General features: G+C 38.3%; 1 protein-coding gene across 3 annotated transcripts in view; it reads right to left on the reverse strand.

Annotated features, from left to right (window-relative positions):
- LOC115218860 (UV-stimulated scaffold protein A) overlaps nucleotides 1-19,598 on the reverse strand; it is a 66,090-nt gene that overhangs the window by 43,721 nt on the left and 2,771 nt on the right. Inside the window, exons 1-4 of one of the 3 annotated variants that reach the window (XM_036508750.1) lie at nucleotides 15,797-15,816; nucleotides 10,311-10,480; nucleotides 2,291-2,466; nucleotides 82-236 (exon numbers count right to left, since the gene is read on the reverse strand). In XM_036508750.1, the coding sequence (XP_036364643.1) occupies nucleotides 82-236; nucleotides 2,291-2,466; nucleotides 10,311-10,432 (453 nt within the window). In that variant the 5' untranslated portion in view covers nucleotides 10,433-10,480; nucleotides 15,797-15,816. Of the gene's footprint in view, nucleotides 1-81; nucleotides 237-2,290; nucleotides 2,467-10,310; nucleotides 10,481-13,896; nucleotides 13,916-15,796; nucleotides 15,817-19,598 lie in introns of those variants that run through there. The other 2 variants (XM_036508749.1, XM_029788811.2) reach the window with 2 other exon arrangements.

The raw sequence follows: 19,598 nt of genomic DNA on the forward strand, positions 1-19,598 counted from the left end.
AACAATAACATTGCTACCACTGAAACATGACAAGGGTATGGACATTAAGTTATTGCCCTTGTATAGGAATAATTATTTTACCATTTTACAATTCTTCAGGAAATTATAGCCTAGAGCAAGTTTTTTATAAGCGTTTCCAAATTTCTCATTCCATTGTTGGATAGCTTTCAGAGCTTCAAACCTCAGTCGTTTGGCCACAACTTTAGGCGGTGGTAAAGGTTCTTCAGGGTCAATGCCTTAAAATAAATAAAAAAAAAAAAAAGCATTAAAAATAATGGTTTCAAATCATGGCGCAGAGCCAGCAGTTTTTGAGGGAGAGGGAAGTCGATTACATTGGCTCCAGTACTTGACAAAAGGAGGACAAGCAAAGTCAACCTTGGTGGAATTTGAACACGGAACATATATACAAAGGAAAAGCTACTAAGCAATCTGTTCAACATGCTAAAACATTAAAAAATTATAAAAATAGATATTAAATAAAAGTGTTTAATTACCTCCACCTTAGCGATGGTAGAGGTATTGTTTTCAACCATATTTGTTTGTTTGCTTGTTTGTCTGTGGACAAGGTATCTCAAAAACTGCTGGATGGATTTGGATGAAACTTCCAGGGATGTTTGGCATCGTGACTGGCACAAACTGATTAGATTTTTGGGATCGATCTGGTACTGGACAAGGATTCTGGATTATTTTTCCTGTTTTTTTACTTAATTTTTGCGAGTGGTTGGATTCATTTTTAGTTTTTTGTTCGTGAGGGCAGTTGAGTTTATTTCATATATTCTCATTTTAAAAATCATCTCCGGCTAATCGTTGAGAGGACGTTAGTGTTGTCTTGGCAGTGGTTTGCGCTCTCTGAGTGCTCGTTTCAGATCTTCTCGTTTTAAAAATCATCTCTGGCTAATCATTGAGAGGACATTGGTACTGCCTTGGTGGAGGTTTGCACTTTCTGAGTGCTCTTGTTGGTAATTGATTTTCTAACTATTCCACTAAGTGAAACTAAACAACAAAAACAACATGTCAGTAATGATACCATAATGGATGTCTACAACCTGTACCTGCAAGAATTGCAACCTGTACCTGCAGGTTTGCAAGACAAGGATGTCTCAGCTGAGAGAGGGAGAGGAACTGAGAGGAGCAGTTGTGTGCCAGGCAAAAGGAGGGAGCATGATAGAGGACCAGGGATAGATGTTTTACCATAAAAGAGATACTTCTACTCTTGTAGGACAAGAAAATGGAGGAAGGTAGAAGAAAGAGAGTGAAATATAAGAACAGTCAGAATGAGAGAGAGCTGTCTTAGGGTGTCTCATAATGATGATGGAGCACAGTTTATTTGCAATACTTCTAATTTATTTGTAATAGATGTGTTTGTTCCAGTCCAAGTTACCAGTGTTTAAAATGTGCCCCATCATTATAAGACACTCTGTACATCATATTACCTCAGTTTTAACAAAAGGCTACAGTGGAGTTTAACTATCTGTCAGTTATCATAAATAGATCACAAAGTGATTTGGTGGAGTATGGCTGTGGTTAAGAATCCGTGAGGTTCTGAGTTCAATCCTATTGCATAACATCTTACATAAATGTCATTTTGGGGCACAGGCATGGCTGTGTGCTTAAGAAGGTTGCTTTCCAATCATATTGTTTCAGGTTTCAATCCCACTGCATGTCTCCTTATGCAAGTACCTTCTACTATAGTCTCAGACCAACCAATGCCTTGTGAGTGGATTTGGTTGACAGAAACTGTGTAGAAACAGTAAGGCAGTAAGCTGACAGAAACGTTAGCATGCCGGTGAAATGCGTAGCCGTATTTCGTCTGCCGATACGTTCTGAGTTCAAGTTCCACCGATGCCAACTTTGCCTTTCATCCTTTCGGGGTCGATAAATTAAGTACCAGTTACGCACTGGGTTCAATGTAATCGACTTAATCCCGTTGTCTGTCCTTGTTTGTCCCCTCTATGTTTAGCCCCTTGTGGGCAATAAAGAAATAAAAAACTGTGTGGAAACCTGTCATGTGTGTGTGTGTGCATGTTTGTGTGTGTGTGTGTGTGTGTGTGTGGTGTGTGTGTGTGTGTGTGTGTGTGTGTGTGCGCGCGCGCGTATGTGTCTCTCTCTTTGTGTTTGTCCTCCTATCATTTGTTTCCACCCCCCAGTAAAAATGTTTGATAGATATACCAGCTATAAAAAAATAAAGTACTGCTTGACTAAGCCCTTGAAGACAATGGCCCAACATGGCTGCAGTCCAATAATTGAGAAAGATATAAGAGTAGAATTAGCTTTTATAAAATATACTTACCGACAGCCAGTGTAAAGAAAGGTTGAAGCTCTGACACCAATTTTTCTCGGAAGCAATGAGATCTTTGAAAAAGTTCATTGATTATCATAAAAGTTGACCACCTGACTTCAGCATGTTCCTTGCAGAGATGCACCATCAACAGATCATATGCACGGAGAACATAAATATTGGAAACTCTGGTAAGGGAAAAAAAAGAATCATTGGATGGCAAATATGATACAGGGTTTTGTAGTCTTAAACTGACTAGGGATAACTTATATCTGGATATTAAAAGTTCTTAACCATACAGTCATGCCTGTGTGTGTGTATATGTATATATATATATATTATATATATATATATATATAATATATATATATATATATATATATATATACATATATATATGAATAAATAAATAAATGGAGTTGAACGAAGATGTTAACAAAATTCCTTTACATATGTTTCGAAGACAACATGGTTTTATTCCAAAGGAATAAACGGTGTAAAATGCAATCTTCTCATCAGGAAAGAAAGAGAGCCTCTCATGATGACTGCCTACATGATAAACAGAACGTTATTAAGTATTTAAAAAGACCGTTAGTAGATTTGATGTCAAACGCAGATAGTAGGAAGAGAAGGGTTAAAGGAATAAGTAGAGAACAAATAGAGAGGGATACGTTGATTAAAAAAATATTCAAAGGCTTAGAAATAGACTTCTCTATTGAAGTAAAGTGCAAGTTAAACTAACTGTTCAAACTATAAAGACTGGTGAAATCACTTATATGAGTAAAAAGTATGTTTCTGCCAGTGTTTACATTTGTACGATCACTCTATAACGAAAAGGCAGACTTCTATAACGCCGCCTTGATAAAAGCTGGCTATAAAGAGAAAGTGTCATACATTGATTCTGCTCAATCTAGTCCTATTATCTACTTCTTAAGACAAAATATCTAGTTGTAATAGTAAGAGTGATTTTAATTCAAATAGCGTAAGCAGCGCAATCTCTTATGATAAAAGGCAGATTTTCTCTGCCTGTTCCCATGTTCCTTTTTAATACAATTCTACAATATAGAATTTCTTCAATTGGAATTTACCTATGATTTTTCGAAGTAGATTCGATTGGGTCATGGCATGTAAAATTTTTTCAATTTGACCCCCAATTAAGCAAAAATTCGAGAAAACTCAATATTTTACGATTTGCCTCTCTCATTTCAAGTGGTTTACTCCTGCTATTATCACCACACTTTCTCCTACTTTCTCTTTGCAAGTGTGAAACTATTAAAGTGAAAGTATTATATAACAGGGATGAGCCATTAATAGTGGTCATCCTTTTTTCCAGAGGAAGATCCGCTATGGTCTTATATGCTACACCACTGGTTTTCAATTCATATTAATCAAATTAATATTCAATTTTTCACCCTTATTGTGTGTGTGTGTGTGTATTAGCAATTCGTATAAAATTGCATCAATGACTTGAACTTGAATAAGTGGTTTCACATAAATGGGGATGAATTAAAAAGGTTTCTTATTATTATTACTGTTTGACTATTGTAATCACATTTGTTGGTTCCTCGTCAGGGAAACGTTGTTGTGTTGCATTTGTTAAATAACTGTAAAGCGTAACCCTCTCCCTTTCGGAGAAGGGGCTTTGGTTATTGTTTAAAAATTGAATTGTGTCCCTGTTTGGGGAAACTGACAATATTTTCACTGTCTTTACGGAAGCATTTTTGTTAAAATGCCTTCGATAGAAGAAAGTCCAAAAATGAATTTCGCTGCAGCCATACACTTCTATACAAGAGGGAGGACAAGATCCAATTGATCGAAATTGCAAGAGAAGGGCCTACAATTCCAGTCTGTTATATATTTTGAGTATTGTTATCACTAGCGATATCAAGATATAACTTTGTATTTTGTATTTTATGTGTAGATGTATATATATAGATGTACATGTAATATGTACACATATATACATGCATAATATATCTACCCATACACACATACACACACACTCACATACATAGGGGCAGGTGTGGCTGTGTGGTAACAAACTACGTTCCAAACACATGGTCCTGGGTTCAGTCCCACTGTGTGGTGACTTGGCATGTGTCTTCTGCTGTAGCTTCAGACCAACAAAAGCCTTAGTGGATTTTGTACATACATATATATACATGCATACATACATATTCGGCATAAACACTCTACCACTACAACTAATAACTGTTGGGAACACTTTCAAACCTGCCTTACATTCGAACCGGAATCTCAAAAACATTGTCCCTTTCAGCGCCAAGCTCAACTGCTCTATCCTGACAGGGAGGGTATCAGCAATGAAATTTATAACAAAACACTCATTGACGTTGAAGACAGAATTGCTAAACTGGGTGGAAATGAATTGTCGACGTATGGCCTGCCACAAGAATTCAGGTCAGGGTCAAATAGCCTTCCCACTGCTGTCATTCGTGAAACAACCTACGACACTCAAGCGCTTTCAAAGTACATTGTTGAAAATGAGCCTAAACTACTTCCGGATAGGTAGCATCAGGATGTTGCAGTAGCTGTAGCCTCCTCTGGCATTGCAGCTACTTTGTTACCCGGTGGCAGAACAGCACACTCAACTTTTAAACTCCCTCTCAATTTAGCAGCATCCGAAATGCCTTCATGCAACATCAACAAAAGCTCAGATCAGGGACAAGTACTTAAAATGTGTTATGTAATTGTCTGGGATGAGTGCACTATGGCTCACAAGGGAGCTTTGGAAGCATTAGATAGAGCCCTGAAAGACATTCGAGACTGTCAGCCTCCAATGGGAGGTGTAACGCTTCTGTTGTCAGGTGATTTCAGGCAAACTCTTCCTGTCATTCTGAAAGGCACTAGAGCTGATGAAGTTCAAGCATGCCTAAAGTCCTCTACCTGTGGCATCATGTTACAATCTTTAGTCTCACCACGGCGACAAAATGTCCACAAAGTTTGCACAGGACATTTTGACACTTGGTGAAGGCAAGATGCCTCTCGATGCTGCAGGACAAATGGAAGTGTGGTCATTTTCCTCTGTTGTTAATTCTGTAGATGACCTCAAAAACAAAGTCTTTCCCAACTTCACACAAAACTACCAAAATCACAATTGGCTGTGTGAAAGAGCAATATTAGCTCCAAAAAACGTCGCTGTTAACAAAATTAATCAACAGCTAATGCATTCTCTTCCCGGCACTATACACACTTACAATTCTGTTGATACAATTCCAGATATAAATGAAGTTGTGAACTATCCTCCTGAATTTCTCAATTCACTGGAGCCCTCCTCGACTACCTCCACACATATTACCACTTAAAGTTGGAACTCCTGTAATGCTACTCTGCAATCTGGAACCACCAAGGCTTTGCAATGGAAGACGACTGGTGATAAAGAAAATGATATTACATGTTATTGAGGCGATCATTCTTTCTGGATGTGGAAAAGGTGATGACGTCTTTATTCCAAGATTTCCTCTTACTCCATCAGGAGCAGAAATTCCATTTACATTCAGAAGACTGCAATTCCCCCTTTATGTCAGCTTTGCCATGTCCATTAACAAATCTCAGGGTCAAACCCTCTCTGTAGCTGGTCTTCTCTTGGAAGAGCCCTGCTTCTCGCATAGGCAACTGTATGTTGGCTGCTCAAGAGTAGGAACCAAAAGAAACCTTTTTGTATATGCTCCACAAGGAAAAACAAGGAACATTGTTTACAACGAGGTGTTATAATCTCAACAGCCAGGAGGTATATACATGATCCCCTATTTTTAAACAAACTTCATGTACTTTCATGTATTTATATTAATATACATATATTTGTGTGTGTGTGTGTGTGTGTATCCATATATAACAGAAAAGTCTAATTCTTCTATTGAATGTAACCGGGCAACGCTGGGTATCTCTGCTAGTACATAATACAAATTCTTTACAGACTAGGGGAGGTAAGCATTATTTAACCTCAAATTTCCACCCAAGAAATTTTTCCTCTACCTTTATAGATAATACCACTTACAATTTAAATGTCACTAGGAAAAGTATCTGGTTTGTAATTCCATTTGGAAAACAAATTAAATCGAACCTTCCATTGCAGCTCCGTGAAGCGGTTGCTAGGAACTTTCTAAAAAATTCTAGATATTATTCGATTATTAACTCTCACAAAGTTAGAGTCGCTTTCTCCAACACTAAGAATCTTTCACAAATTATATCTTCTCACAATACCAATCTGCTAAATAAAGGTTCTTTATCTGGGAGTTCCAACATTAATCTCGTTAATTCCAACCCCTCATATTATAATAATAATAATAATAATAATCATTGCAATAAAAACTTGGTTTCAATCTTTGAGGACAACCCCAACAGAATTAAATTTTTGTCTAATAATTCTAAGATCAAGAATTCTATATACCAGTGTAAAATTTCTTCCAGTACCGATGTCTACTTCTACATAGGCGCATCCACTTCCCAGTTAACCAAGAGAATTTCAAATCATTATTCATCATTTAGGGATGGCAAAAAATGCCATAGTACAGGGCTAAGTAAATTGGTTTGGCACCTTAAAGACAACAATAAAGATTTTAAGTTAGATTGGTTCATACTGTCCGTATCATTTCCTTTTGATAAGGGCAAGAGATTTTGTAACATTTGCAACTCTGAACTCTTCCATATTCTCTTCTCTAAGAATCACCTTGTTAACAAACTTATAGAGTGATCGTACAAATGTAAACACTGGCAGAAACATACTTTTTACTCATATAAGTGATTTCGCCGGTCTTTATAGTTTGAACAGTTAGTTTAACTTGCACTTTACTTCAATAGAGAAGTCTATTTCTAAGCCTTTGAACATTTTTTTAATCAACGTATCCCTCTCTATTTGTTCTCTACTTATTATTCCTTTAACCCTTCTCTTCCTACTATCTGCGTTTAACGTCAAATCTACTAACAGTTTTTTTTAAATACTCAATAACGTTCTGTTTATCATGTAGGCAGTCATCGTAATTGTTATAATGTCTTGTTGTTGAGAGAGGCTCTCTTTCTTTCCTGATGAGAAGATTGCATTTTACACCATTTATTCCTTTGGAATAAAACCATGTTGTCTTCGAAACATATGTCGAAAGTAAAAGAATTTTATTAACATCTTCGTTCAACTCCATTTATTTATTCATTTATAACACACAAATTACTGCACATTAACCCGGAGTTTCTACCTTTGGATAGGTCGCTTCAACCGTGTTTCTGACGTGAATTTTGCTACCCTGGTAACGGTTTATTGAATTTTCCATGTTAACGGTAAACATAGGATAATTCATTCATCCATTGATATATATATATATATATATATATAAAGCTAAAAACATCTCCTTCAGTCATGAATGACCATGGGATTGCACTTATAAAGTTCCCCTCCAAGGCACAAGTCCTGGTAAGGCTGGTTTTGGAAGACCAGCAGTCGACCATGTATACCAGCCTCCCCTCTCCATGCCACCGATGTTATCCAAGAGAAAGGCAAAGGCCAATACATCTTGGCACCAGTGACATCACTGCTCATTTCTACAGCTGAGTGAAATAAAGTTTCTTGCTCAAGAATACAACACACTGCCCAGTCCAGGAATCAAACTCACTGCCTCATGATTATGAGCCAATGCCCTAACACACACACACACAATCATCATCATTTAACATCAGTCTTCCACATTGTTGGACAGAATCTGAGGATTGTATCATGTTCCAGTGTCAGCTTGACAGGATTTCTATGCCTGGATGCCCTTCCTAATATCAAACACTTTACAGAGTGTATTGGGTACATTTTCCATGTTACCATCACTAGTAAAGATTGCCTTCTACTAAGGACTAAATGTGGCCCCTATAATTAAGGAAATCTAAAAGATAGATAGATAGATAGATAGATAGATAGATAGATAGATAGATAGATAGATAGATAGATAGATAGATAGATAGATAGACTGATAGGTAGGTAGGTAGGAAGGTAGGTAGGTAGTGAGACTATAGGGGTGAGATAATGAGGGAGGGTAAGTAAGATGAGAGGAACAGATTTATAGTTGTGGTAGGGTGGTAGTGGAGAGAGTAGTAGACACTAACAGGGGAAGTAAGATAGGTAACAGCAAGAAAAAGAAAGGATTAGTGTTAAGAGGTTATTGGGAAAACATGCAGGGGATAGAGTAGAAAGGTGACAGGGAGATTTTGTAGGTAGTGTTCCAAGGCTATCCAACATTATAAAAGCAAGTGTAATTGTAAGAGATATCCCACCAGTCTTGACATTTGTATTCTTAATATAATCTTTGGGTAGATTCAACAATATACTATATGGGAAAAGGTTTGGCTGGCCTACTGAATAACAAGTACAGTCTTTCTGTCATGACTCTATGTAATCCATGCCATTTCTGTCTATTCAGATTCATTCACAAGTTTGTGGTGGATTCAAGGCTAGTAAAAGATATATGTCTACATATGCATGCACACACACATGTACTCTAAAAAAAACGTTTTCATATGTCAAAAGAGAAGGGTTTGTAAAGCTTTGGGTGTAGTATTTAGTAAATGAGAGGTAACTCTGCCACTGGATAGGACACCAGCTTTTTAAAAGTGATATTCCCCCAAAATTTTGGAAGTCAAGCATATATAGAATTTTTAATTTAATTTTATTTATTTATTTATTTGCTGCTTAACAATGAAAGAAAACACCTGCAAGAGATATGAACACAAGGCCTACAAAGTTTTAATCCAATATTTTATCCACTCAGCTATGAATATGTAGATAGTGTTCAATCCCAGATTCAGTTGTCTAACAGTTCACATCATACCCACATCTGCTGCACTGCATCCTTGGGTAAAAGAGTTTGTATATTCGTGCACAGACATCATTGCTAAAAGTAACAGCCACCCAGGAAATGATATTAAATTTACCCATTCAAATTGCCTTTATCCTTTTGATATCAATCTGCCTCAAAAGCATTTGATGATGAGCAGAAATCAAGTGAAATGCAGTCTCATTGAAAATATAAGCTCTAGATATAAGACCAACAGACTATAACACTTAGTGATATATCAATCAAAATGTAAATGTGTAAATATTGAAATATATTCCATCACAAAAGATGTGTAAATATTCTTTACTACTCTAGGCACAGGGCCCGAAATTTTGGGGGATGGTGGGGGGCAGTTGATTAGATCAACCCCAGTACACAATTGGTACTTACTTTATCGACCCCAAAAGGATGAAAGGCAAAGTTGACCTCGGTGGAATTTCAACTCAGAATATAAAGACAGATGAAATATTGTTAAGCATTTCGCCCGGCATGCTAATGATTCTGCCAGCTCGCCACCTTAAAAGATGTGTAAATATTGAAATATGTTCCATCACAAAACAAAAGTTTAACCTGTTTGTTACTCTGTTTCTGTTGATATACTCTTTGTTTCAATTGATTTTGAAAATAACGAAGAATTTAGCAAAATAACTTCGTTATAACAATAATTATTAAGCTGATGTTTGGAACATAAATTGGTTTCAAATTTAGGTACAAGGCCAACAATTGTGAGGGAGAGAGTAAGTTGGTTACACTGACCTCATTGTTCAACAGGTACTTATTTTATTGGCATAAAAAAGCTGAAAGGTGGAGTTGGCCTTCGAGACATTTGAACTCAAAATGTAAAGAGTCAGAAGAAATGCCACTGACATTTTGTCCAATGTGCCAACAATTCTGCCAGCTCATGGCCTTTTGTTTCGAACATGAATTACGATGAAATTTAGAAGGAAGATTTTAATTAGATCTCATTAAAAGCAAGAAGCATATATCATAAAACTGGGGTAGGTCCCAGGCATGTTGGTATCAAAAGGTTCAGACAGGAACAAAACACTCAGTGATCACTGAGGGTCGACCAATCAAAAGAATATTGAAATTTTCCTTCTCAAAAGTCAGAAAAATTGCAAAATTATTATTTTATCAACAACAAAACAATTAAATTTGGACATTTAAATGTTTAATAAAAAAAAAATGAAAAAAACAAATCATACTTGCAAATTTTTTTGAATTTTTTCATGATCTCCTCATCAAGAGTTTGTTTGCCAGAATTGGTCAGTTTTTCCAAATGTTCTGACATTTGATTACATAGGTCAGTATCCAGAACCTCATCCATTTTTCAGCCACTTGAAAATGTTTGGAATTACACAACTTTAAGAAGCTCCTGAAATTAAAAATACACTCCTATATTCCACAAAATCAAAAATCCATAATTTTAAATAAATAAATGAATATGAAGAAAAATGATGTTAAGCATTGATCTCTCACCTTCTTTCAACCACTGCCCAATTTCCAACCTTACCCATAAACAGGTGAAGTTTATCAACAGGAAGGGTATTCAGCTGTGGAATATCTGCCTCAACAAATTCTATCTAACCCATGCAAGCATGGAAAAGAGGATCTCAAAACGATGTTGATATTGTTTCCAAATATCTTCTACTATAGCCCTGGGCCAACCGAAGCTTTGTGAGTGGATTTGATAGATAGAAACTGAAAGAAGCCCACCAGTTCTATATATGTGGCAGTGGGGTGTATCAAGTGTGAATGTGTTTGTGTCTTCTTATCTTGACACCACACAACAGTTGGAAATGAGTGCCACCATAACAGAAGCCATGACCTTTGTCCATAGTCTTCTATGAAAACATATCTGGTCATAGGGAAATATTACCTAGCTTGGAAACAGGTATGGTATATGGCTGTAGAAAAACTGCCTTAACCAATTTCTTCTGACCATACAGGTATGGAAAAAGGCATGTTAAAACAATGATGGTGACGAGGAGGAGGAGGAGAAGGGTAATTGTGGTGGTGTTGGTGGCATAGAAATATTATATCTGAATAGTTAATGTTGTTGTTTAGTCCCGACTCAGTCCTGTTTGGAGAAATACCTGATCACAGCTGTTTCAGTCACAGCTATTGTGTCTCTTTGAACATTGCTTAACTTGGACTACATAACTCAAAATGTCTCACACATTTTCAAGAGAGGTGGAGGGGAGAGGTATATGAGAGAGAGAAAGAGAGAGAGCTTGCTGCTATTTCTAGGTTATTTAAAACCACATCAAGCTACCTTACTCACTCATATTAGTTAATATACAAGTGATGGTGGTATTGAATTCCATAATCCAATGGGACTTATTTTTAAAGTTATATTTAAGGGTAGGATTTGAATTCTATTCTTTAAATGTCAACGGACACACTTCTCAATTTCTGCAGTGCTCACTCACCTGGTTTACTTCGAACTAGAGTTTATTTACTACTACATGAATTGCTCTTACCATGGACACAATACAACCCTGGTGATGGGTTACAAATTATGAATCATTCTGTAAGTGGGGTCACGGTCAACTGACTGACATGGCCAGCTGTAACTACCCGTCTAATTCTTGATATTGTGCATTCACTAATGCAAGGGACATAACTTTACTTGCCTAAGTGTTTAACTGAACAAAGACAAAAAAATGATTCTCCAGCACGGTCACAGTCAAATGACTGAAACAAGAGAGTAAGAGAGTACTCCTTCTATTCACAACAATGCTACTAATAATTTCTATAATGACTCAAGGAGAAGAATACTGAAGTTCATTAGATCAGCCATGGAAGGGTACATGTTTTATTGATGTCTTGGGGACATTTGAACTCAGATAGTGCTGATAATAGCAATAACTGTTTCTGATACAGATGTAATGCCACAAATTTAGATGATAGATGTTAGTCAATTAAATCAATGCTAGTAATTGGCAATACTTCATTTTATTGATCCAGGAAAGATGAAAGACAAAGTTGATGTTGTGGGATTTAAACACAGAATGCAAAGGACTGTAACTAAATGCTGCAAGGTATATTGTCCAATATTGTAAAGATGCTTACAATTCCCAGTCCTTCTTCTTGATAATGATGATGATCAAGAACAAGCAACTAACCATACTCTGGGATATGCCATCACATACAGATGGATTGATGAAGACTAATTAGCCAGATATGATTAGTGTAGTCGATCTCAGCAGGATTTGAACTTAGATGTAAAGGAGTTGAAATTAAATGCCAGAAAGCACTTTGTCTGACATTCAAACAACTCTGCTAGACTTTAGGATTTTGTGGAACAGGATTCTTTAATTAAATTAAGAGAAAAAGTTGTTCATGTATTTCTCTAAATACATAGAACAAGCCAATCCATGTAAGGTGGTCATGGGGTGGGGGGGAGAATATAAAATTTCTTCAGAAATCTACTTGATAAAAACAACAAAAAAATTTTGAAGAGGGCGCAGGAGTGGCTGTGTGGTTAGCAGCTTGCTTACCAACCACATGGTTCCGGGTTCAGCTCCACTGCATGGTACCTTGGGCAAGTGTCTTCTGCTATAGTTTTGGGCTAACCAAAGCCTTGAGTGGAAACTGAAAGAAGCCTGTCATATATATGTATATATATATATATATATATATGTATGTATGTGTTTGTCCTCCCAACATCGCTTGACAACCGATGCTGGTGTGTTCACATCCCCGTAACTTAGCGGTTCAGCAAAAGAGACCAATAGAATAAGTACTGAGGTCGATTTGCTTGACTAAAGGCGGTGCTCCAGCATGGCCACAGTCAAATGACTGAAACAAGTAAAAAAAAGTGAAAATCAAACTTGTAGATCAAGCTTAATTAAACCTGATCAACAAGTTTAATTTAGACAAGTCAGGTCATCATAACTGAGGTGAACAAAGATATTTTTAAATATTAATTTGTCTTTATTTCTTTATTTATTCTTTTTTTTTTGGATGTAAGTTTTAGTTACCTAGAGGAAGGACAATGTCTTGTGCAAGTGGCCCCACCTTAACTACTACAACATACTAGTGAGATCAATGTGATTGAAAGGGGATGCCTGGGAGGTGAGGTGTAGCAATTTGCTATAAGGAGTTGTAAGATCTGTGAGATATATAACCAAATATGATGCAAGAAAGAACATATGTCCATCTAAATAGACACGATGACATACAAAAAATAGCAGAGGAGCAGGTATGGTTGCAACCACATGGTTTCAGGTTCAGTCCCTGAACAGAATCTTGAGCAAGCGTCTTCTACTATAGCCCTAGGTTGACCAATGCCTTGTCAGTAAATTTGGTCAATAGAAATAGTGTGGAAGCTGAAGGTGGTGAACTGGCAGAAACGTTAGAACGCTGGGCGAAATGCTTAGCGGTATTTTGTCTGCCGTTACGTTCTGAGTTCAACTTTGCCTTTCATCCTTTTGGGGCCAATAAATTAAGTACCAGTTACACACTGGGGTTAATGTAATTGACTTAATCTCTTTGTCTGTCCCCTCTGTGTTTAGCCCTTTGTGGGTAATAAAGAAATAAGAAATAGTGTGGAAGCTTATCACATATGTGTGTGTCTTTGCATGTGTTTGTCTCAACCCTACGGCTTGACAGTTGGTGTTGGTTTGTTTACATCCCTGTCAGCAAAAGAGATGGATAAGTACCTGACTTAAAAATAAATACTGGAGTTGAGTGTGTTGGACTAAAACTTTACAAAACAGTGCACTAGAATGGTTGCAGTCCAATGAGTGAAATAAGTGAAAGCAAAGTGGTAAGTAGCTTGCTTACCAACAACATGGTTCCAGGTTCAGTCCCACGGCGTGGCATCTTGGACAAGTGTCTTCTACTATAGCCTTAAGCCAACCAAATCCTTATGAGTGGATCTGGCAGACAGAAATTGAAAGAAGCCCGTTGTATATATATATGTGTATGTGTGTGTTTGTCCCCTCATCATTGCTTAACAACTAATGTTGGTGTGTTTACATCCCTGTAATTTAGCAGTTCGGCAAAAGAGACCAATAAAACAAGTACTAGGCTTACAAAGAATAAGTCCTGGGGTCAACTTGTTTGACTAAATAGGCAGTGCTGCAGCATGGCCACAGTCAGATGACTGAAACAAATATAAGAACAAACAATTCATTTCTTAGGCACAAGGCCATGATTTTTACTTTTTCAATTTCATTTTGTGAAGGGAAATAGTTGATTATATTGACCCTGGTACTTAACTGGTCCCTATTCTATTAACCTTAAAAGGATGAAAGGCAAAGAGAGTAAAAATATTAATATTCAAAGTCGAAGTCAATTCCTTAAACCAAAGAGGTTATTCTTAAGAAGTCTAGCATTGCCAAAGCCCAATCAATAGAGCCTACAAAGACCAGTGCTTTGCTCAAGGTACAGGGCATTAAATGGGAACTGAACTTGTGACCATGAACCAAGAACCTCAAACCTTATAAACATAGCCATGAGAAATTTTACTTGACAAGGTAACCACAACATATAGCACAAGTAGATCACCGCAAACTTCACACAGCTGCCAGTAACATGTTGTGGCAGTTAATATGTTAAACATAAAAACAATTATGGTTTTGGTTGTGATGATGAATAGTTCAGTATTCATAAAGTAATACAGGTAGAAAGATATATTTTTCAACATGTAAGCACTGATGCTGCTGAGACCCCCTTCGGTCATGACTGACCATAGGATTGCATCTAGAAAGTTACCCTCCTAGGCACAAGTCCGGGCAAGGTTGTTTATGGAAGACCAGCAGTCACCCATGTATACCGGCCTCCTCTCTCCACACCACCAGTGTTATCCAAGGGAAAGGCAAAGGGGCTGATACAGTTTGGCACCTGTGACATTGCAACTCATTTCTACAACTGAGTGAACTGGAGCAACATGAAATAAAGTGTCTTACTCAAGAACACAATACGCAGCCCAGTCCGCAATTTGAACTCACAACCTCACGATCGTAAGCTTGACGCTCTAACCACTGAGCCATGCGCCTTCACTGATAGAACAGCATATATAGGATAAAATCCTTACCAGAGCTCTGTAAGGATTTTATCCTGTATATGCTGTTCTATCCGTACTTACGCGTTGAAAAATATATCTTTCTACTTGTACTACAATATATTTCAGTGCTTCAAAAACAAAATTATGTTTGTTTACATATGGCGTAATTCATAAAGTAATTATGATAGAACAAATTCACCATGCAACACCCTGGGCCAATGTCTTGTAGTATAGCCCTGAGCTGATCAAAGCTTAGGGAGTGGATTTGGTAGACGTCCATCATATATATGTGTGTGTGTGTGTTTATTTATATCTGCTACTCGTTTATTCAAAGGTAATGGTGTTCGTGTTGCATTCTGTTGGCATTTCTCTTATTGATAAATCATTTGCTTTGTGCCTTCAAAGCCATGTAGAGGAAGAAATCTCTTTTCTCTTACTTAAAAAATAGTAAAGGGTTGGCATCTGGATAGGCATCCAGCTGTAAAACAAAATCCCAATTTTTTTTAACCCATGCTAGCATGGAAAAAAAAGGGGAATGTAAAACAATTAAGCAAAATTATAAAACTGCATCAACCCTCCAAGTTTTCATCTCTCCTCCGAGAAACCTTATCAGTTCAAGAATCTAATGAATTACCAGCATTAACAATTCAAAATAAAAAAAATATAACAACTTACCAAGATTATCATCTGATTTACTTACACCATACAGCATTTGGTAAACTGTAGTCCAAATGAATGCAAGTATATTATAGTAAAGTGGACATATGAGACTCAAGACTTGTGTTAAAGCACAAATAACAACTACTTTATTACATTTTCATCAACAATCTGTCACATAGATCTAGTAATAAAGTAATACAGTTGTTGTTTAACCCCAGGTTAGCAATGATCAAGCAGACCTATTTTCAAAATCCAGAGATTACATAACTAAATGCATATCTTTCTTTCTTTATACACACTATGGGGATTAATTGTATAAAGGCTCCCATTTGCTCTTAGTATTTTTTTTTTAATATGTACGATTTGTGTGTGTGAATAAAAAATTCTTGTTTAGGATAAAAAGGAGTAAAAACATCAAAGTCAGCTCAAAGCACCCTCTATTGAATACAGATGGATCTGTATTTCAAATTAATTTTGTTCTTATCAGCACCAAATATTTTACAGTTTGGAAGATGAAAACTGAAAGAATCCCATTGTGTGTGTATGTGTGTCTCATTTCTTGACATCATGTGATGGCTGTAAATTAGTGTTACCATCATACAAATGATACCCTTTTCTAATCTTCTATGACAACATGCCTGGACAGGGGGAAAAAATCACGCGACTTGGAAATAAGTGAAGGATGACAACAGGAAGGGCATCTGACTACAGAAAATCTGCCTTAATGAATTCTATGCAACCTTTGCAAGCCTGGGTATCATGTATGTTAAAACAATGATAATGAAATACAGCTACGAAAATAGCTGCCAAGTGGCTCATCATCATCATCATCGTTTAACGTCCATTTTCCGCGCTAGCATGGGTTGGACGGTTCGACCGGGGTCTGGGAAACCAGGGGCTGCTCCAGGCTCCAGTCTGATCTGGCAGAGTTTCTACGGCTGGATGCCCTTCCTAACGCCAACCACTCCGTGAGTGTAGTGGGTGCTTTTTACGTGCCACCTGCACAGGTGCCAGGGGGGGTCCAGCATCAGCCAAGATCGGTTGGAGCTTTTAATGTGCCAGTGGCACGGAAGCCAGCCAGGCCGGCGCTGGCAACGTTCGGATGGTGCTTTTTATGTGCCACCGGCACAGAAGCCAGTCAGGGCGGCGCTGGCATCGGCCACGTTCAGATGGTGCTTTTTATGTGCCACCGGCACAGAAGCCAGTCGAGTCGGCGATGGCTACAGCCACGTTCGGATGGTGCTTTTTATGTGCCACCAGTACAGGCATCACAACTACTATTTCCATTGATATTTATTTTGACGTTCATGTTCGTGTTCATGTACTTGACTCAACAGGTCTCCTCAAGCACAGCGGGACGTTCTGGGATCCAGGGTACTTTGAATGGGCAGGGGCTATGCAGAACTGATGCAGGAAGCAGCCCGGGTCTTTGCAGTCACAGCATATCTCCAGAGATCTCGGTCCTTCGCCATTGCCTCAGTGAGGCCCAACGCTCTGAGGTCATGTTTGACTACCTCATCCCATGTCTTCCTGGGTCTACCTCTCCCCCTGATACCTTCAACTGTTTGGGAGTGGCACTTCTTCATACATCTCTCCTCATCCATCTGCAGTACATGACCATACCATCGCAAGCCTCGCTCTTGCACACCACATCTGATGCTTCTTATATCCAGCATTTCTCTCAGGGTGCTTACACTCTGTCGTGCATGCACACTGACATTACACATCCAGCAGATCATGCTAGCTTCATTTCTTTCAAGTCTACGCATGTCCTCTGCAGTCACAGCCCATGTTTCACTACCGTGAAGCATGGCAGTTCGCACACATGCATCATACAATCTACCTTTCACTCTGAGCGAGAGACCCTTTGTCGCCAGTAGGGGTAGGAGCTTTCTGAACTTTGCCCAGGCTATTCGTATTCTAGTGGTGATACTCTCTGTGCATCCACCTCCACTACTAACTTGGTCACCCAGGTCGCGGAAACTATCAACTACTTCTAGTTTCTCTCCTTGGAGTGTGATGGAATCTGTTTTCTGAGTGTCTGTGGTGTCTATTGTCCCTGTGCATCTGCCGCACATGAAAGCTATCTTATCAGTCAATTTCCCTTTAATGTTGCTGCACCTCTTATGCGTCCATAGCTTACATTGAGTGCATCTTATGGAGTTTCTACCTACACCTTTCCTACAGATCGAGCAGGGCCACCTGCCCGAGGGGGTGTGTGTTGAGTTTGCCTTTCTGCTTACTATAACTTTGGTCTTTGCTACATTTACTCTAAGGCCCTTTGATTCTAACCCTTGCTTCCACACCCAAAATTTCTTTTCTAGTTCCGGTAGTAATTCTGCTATGAGAGCCAGGTCATCAGCATAGAGGAGCTCCCAGGGGCATCCTGTTTTGAATTCCTCTGTTATTGCCTGGAGGACTATGATGAATAAAAGGGGACTGAGGGCTGAGCCTTGGTGCACACCTACTACTACCCAGAATTCTTCACAATATTCTTTGCCAATCCTAACCTTGCTGACAGCCTCTCTGTATAGAGCCTGTACAGCCCTTATTAGCCATTCGTCAATCTCCAGTTTCCGCATCGACCACCAGATAAGGGAACGGGGAACCCTGTCAAAGGCTTTCTCCAAGTCCACAAAAGCTATGTAGAGGGGTTTATCTTTAGCTAGGTACTTCTCCTGCAGTTGTCGGACCAGAAATATAGCATCAGTGGTGCTTCTACCTGGCACAAAACCGAACTGCATCTCATCTAAGCAAATTCTCACTATTAAAAGGCAAGTTAGATAAGTCATCTTGTAATGGTGATCCGTATCATATAATATGGAATATCAAAACATTTCAATCACTAACCATCATCATCATCATCTTCATTTAGCATCTGTTGTCCATGCTGGCATGGGTTGGACGGTTTGACCAGGGCTGGTAAGCTGGAAGGCTGCACTAGACTCCAGTCTGATTTGGCATGATTTTCTATGGATGGATACCCTTCCTAATGCCAACCACTCCAAGAGTGTAATGGGTGATTTTACATCATATCTTCCACGACTGCAATTTTACTTGACTTGATGGGGCTTCTCAAACACAGCATAATGCCATGAGGCTCAACACTCAAAAGGAGCTTTTCATGTGCCACCAGCATCAGTCACTTTGCCTCTACGACGACCAACACTTGAAAGATACTTTTTACATGCCACCAGCATCAGCCACGACTATGATTTCACTTGGCTTGACAGGTCTCAGGCACAGATGTTCAAGACTTTTAACTCTACCAACAGGTTGGCAAAGCTAATCCATTACCAGATGGATGAAACCAATTAGTCTTAGATCATATCCTAACCAAGAAAAATGAATGGTTCAGGAACTGACTGAAAAAGTGGTGCATATTGACAGTGGAGGGTATGAGTGTCAATGAAAAATTAAGAAGCAATGACAGATGACAGAAGAATTAAGAAAAAGGAGATTGAGTTTTACTGAAACTGAACAAACCACATGATGATGATGATGATGATTTTTGTGTCATTTAGTCAGGAGGAGAGGGTAGTGCTCATGATCCTTTAAAGGATGAAAATGGTGGAAGGGAGGGAGGAAGATGCGCTCAAACTGAAGAACTTGTTGAAATGTTTGCAAACAGAGTGGACTCCCTAAAGGTACTCAAGGACTGTTATGAAAGGTTTGGGCCCTATGAATACAAAAAGATATTTTTAAGTAGATTAGTAACTTCCTTATGAAGGAGAATACAAAAATGTTTGTGTTGTGCTAAAGACAGATAATGTTGAACTGATATAAGGAGTGACATCACAGTTTTCATTCATGATAT

This window comes from Octopus sinensis, linkage group LG14 (assembly GCF_006345805.1).
Source record: "Octopus sinensis linkage group LG14, ASM634580v1, whole genome shotgun sequence".
Classification (NCBI taxonomy): Eukaryota; Metazoa; Mollusca; class Cephalopoda; order Octopoda; family Octopodidae; genus Octopus; species Octopus sinensis.